Genomic DNA, 2,088 nt, shown 5'->3' on the forward strand with positions numbered 1-2,088 from the left:
ATAGAAGGAGAATTGATGGCTTTGAGCTGTGGTGCTGGAGAAGAGTATTGAGAATACCATGGACTGCTAGGAAAACAAACAAATTTGTCCTGGAAAGGGTTAAACCTGGTGGCTCCTTGGAGCCAAGGATTCTGAGGCTCCATCTAACATACTTGGGACATGTTGTAAGGAGAGACCGGTCCTTGGAGAAGGACATCATACTTGGGAGGGTGGAGGGACGGCGTAGGAGGGGAAGGCCCTCTATGAGGTGGATTGATTCAGTGACTGGGATAATCATGATGGGAGTGTCAGAGACAGTGCGATTGGCATAGGACAGAGCAGAGTTTAGGGCTTTTGTACATAGGGTCGCTATGAGTTGCAAGTGACTCAACGGCACATAACAACAACAACAACTAGGCAGTATTGCTATAAAGCAGAGATATATTGAGAGAGAGAGATATTAAAAGAGAGATTGAGAGAGAGGTTATTGAGAGAGAGAGTGAGTGAGTTTGAGATTGATTACATTGGTTAGAATATCTATAATTCAGCGTTCAAAGAGTCACAAGATAATTGAACATAGAACAGAGTTTGTTCAGTGTGTATGGGCTACTGTATAGACAGAACGATTGCTTACATAAACTTATATGATCTTTTTGTTGGTCACTATGACATTTACTATTGCTGTATTTAATTCTCATGTTGCCTTGTATTTCTCTCTTTGTGTATATGATATGAGTGAAAGAGTAAGTTAAAGTAGTATATGATGGCAGCTTAAATCCACATAGATTATATAGTCATTACAAAGCTGAAAACCCAGACAGCTCAGGACTAGGCCATGGCAGATGACCACCTGTTGAAAATGCAGTCTTCGTACCTAAGATTGATTACAAATGGCAACGTTGGGAGAATTACAGCCGATGATTGTGCTAGCCTCACTTATTCACAGAGTTGTTTAAGTATAAAGCATCCATTGCTTTCATCAATGAATGTAAACAAATTTGTGAACCTCCTGGGAAAAAGGAATGTGAAATGATTTGAAAATGGGGTTTGATTGATTGAATTAGCATATCTTTTGTTATCAGTGTTGCATCACAGACGTGGTGTATGGCAGGTCTGAGCTTTGGGATAGCAAAGATGGCATATTAAATGCCTTCATAACCTCGTACTTGACACTTTTTTTTTAAAACACACAAAAACACATGAATTGAAAAAGAAATGGTTTTAAATGTATGCATTTTTATTTACAGCTGCTGCTGAAGGAAAAGGCAAAAGTGGAGAAGACTTTTTTCAAAAGGTAAGTCACTTTTCCCTTTTGCCTTGCTAGCAATTACGGGGACGTAGACTTGGCTCAGCAGCTGTACTGGAAGCTCCTGTGAGCTCCCTGTCCATGTGAAGAGGAGGAAAGGTTTTGATAAGATAGCTGAAAGCAGAGCAAGGAAAGGGAGGCTTGATGTGTGGGTCTGAATTACTTTAAAATGCTTTTTTTTTCTTTGTGAAGAGGCAAGTCTAATGAGGTAAGGAGGCAGCAAGGCAGGGGATTGCAGATTAATTTCTCGCATACTCATTAACAAAATGCTTCCATTATCTTCTATTTCATTGCCAGTCCCTGTTTCTTTCCTCCCCAAACATATACCTGACTTAGGAGGTGGAGGAAGAAAATAATTCATAATCCTTATTTCTCAAAGGCTTGATCCTGGCCAGAGTAACATAACTGACAAAGGATGCCCCTTTAGAACTAGTCAGACATATAACATAAAGTATTTCCCTTAAAATAAAATTCTGACTTTTAGTGAGACAAGTTAGGGGATAGATCTGATTAAGAAATGAATGTGAGAAATTACAAAGGTTACTGATAACATCCTTGTCACCTCTATTAATGAAAAACAAATGTTTTCATATAAAGGAAAATTACTGGTCTTTCAAAGAAATGAAGCTCACATTTCTCTCAGGCTGGGTTCTCTAAAGAAACAAAGCAGCAAAATTTACTTAAGGAAATGGCTTATGCTGGTGTGGAAGCTGGTAAGTCTGAAATCCATGGGTTAGGTGTCAGACTTGAGTTGTGTCCTGATTCAAGTGCTTATGAGGGCTGTTGTTAGGCACTGTCAAGTT

General features: G+C 39.2%; 1 protein-coding gene across 1 annotated transcript in view; it reads left to right on the top strand.

Moving 5' to 3' along the window:
• The window catches only part of BICC1 (BicC family RNA binding protein 1), a 366,487-nt gene that overhangs the window by 120,790 nt on the left and 243,609 nt on the right, over positions 1-2,088 (top strand). Inside the window, exon 2 of the mRNA XM_006895579.1 lies at positions 1,227-1,273. Within this exon, the coding sequence (XP_006895641.1) occupies positions 1,227-1,273 (47 nt within the window). The remainder of the gene's footprint in view (positions 1-1,226; positions 1,274-2,088) is intronic.

The sequence above is a fragment of the Elephantulus edwardii genome, unplaced genomic scaffold (assembly GCF_000299155.1).
Source record: "Elephantulus edwardii isolate Elephantulus edwardi_28Jun2011 unplaced genomic scaffold, EleEdw1.0 scaffold00170, whole genome shotgun sequence".
NCBI classification, from domain to species: domain Eukaryota; kingdom Metazoa; phylum Chordata; class Mammalia; order Macroscelidea; family Macroscelididae; genus Elephantulus; species Elephantulus edwardii.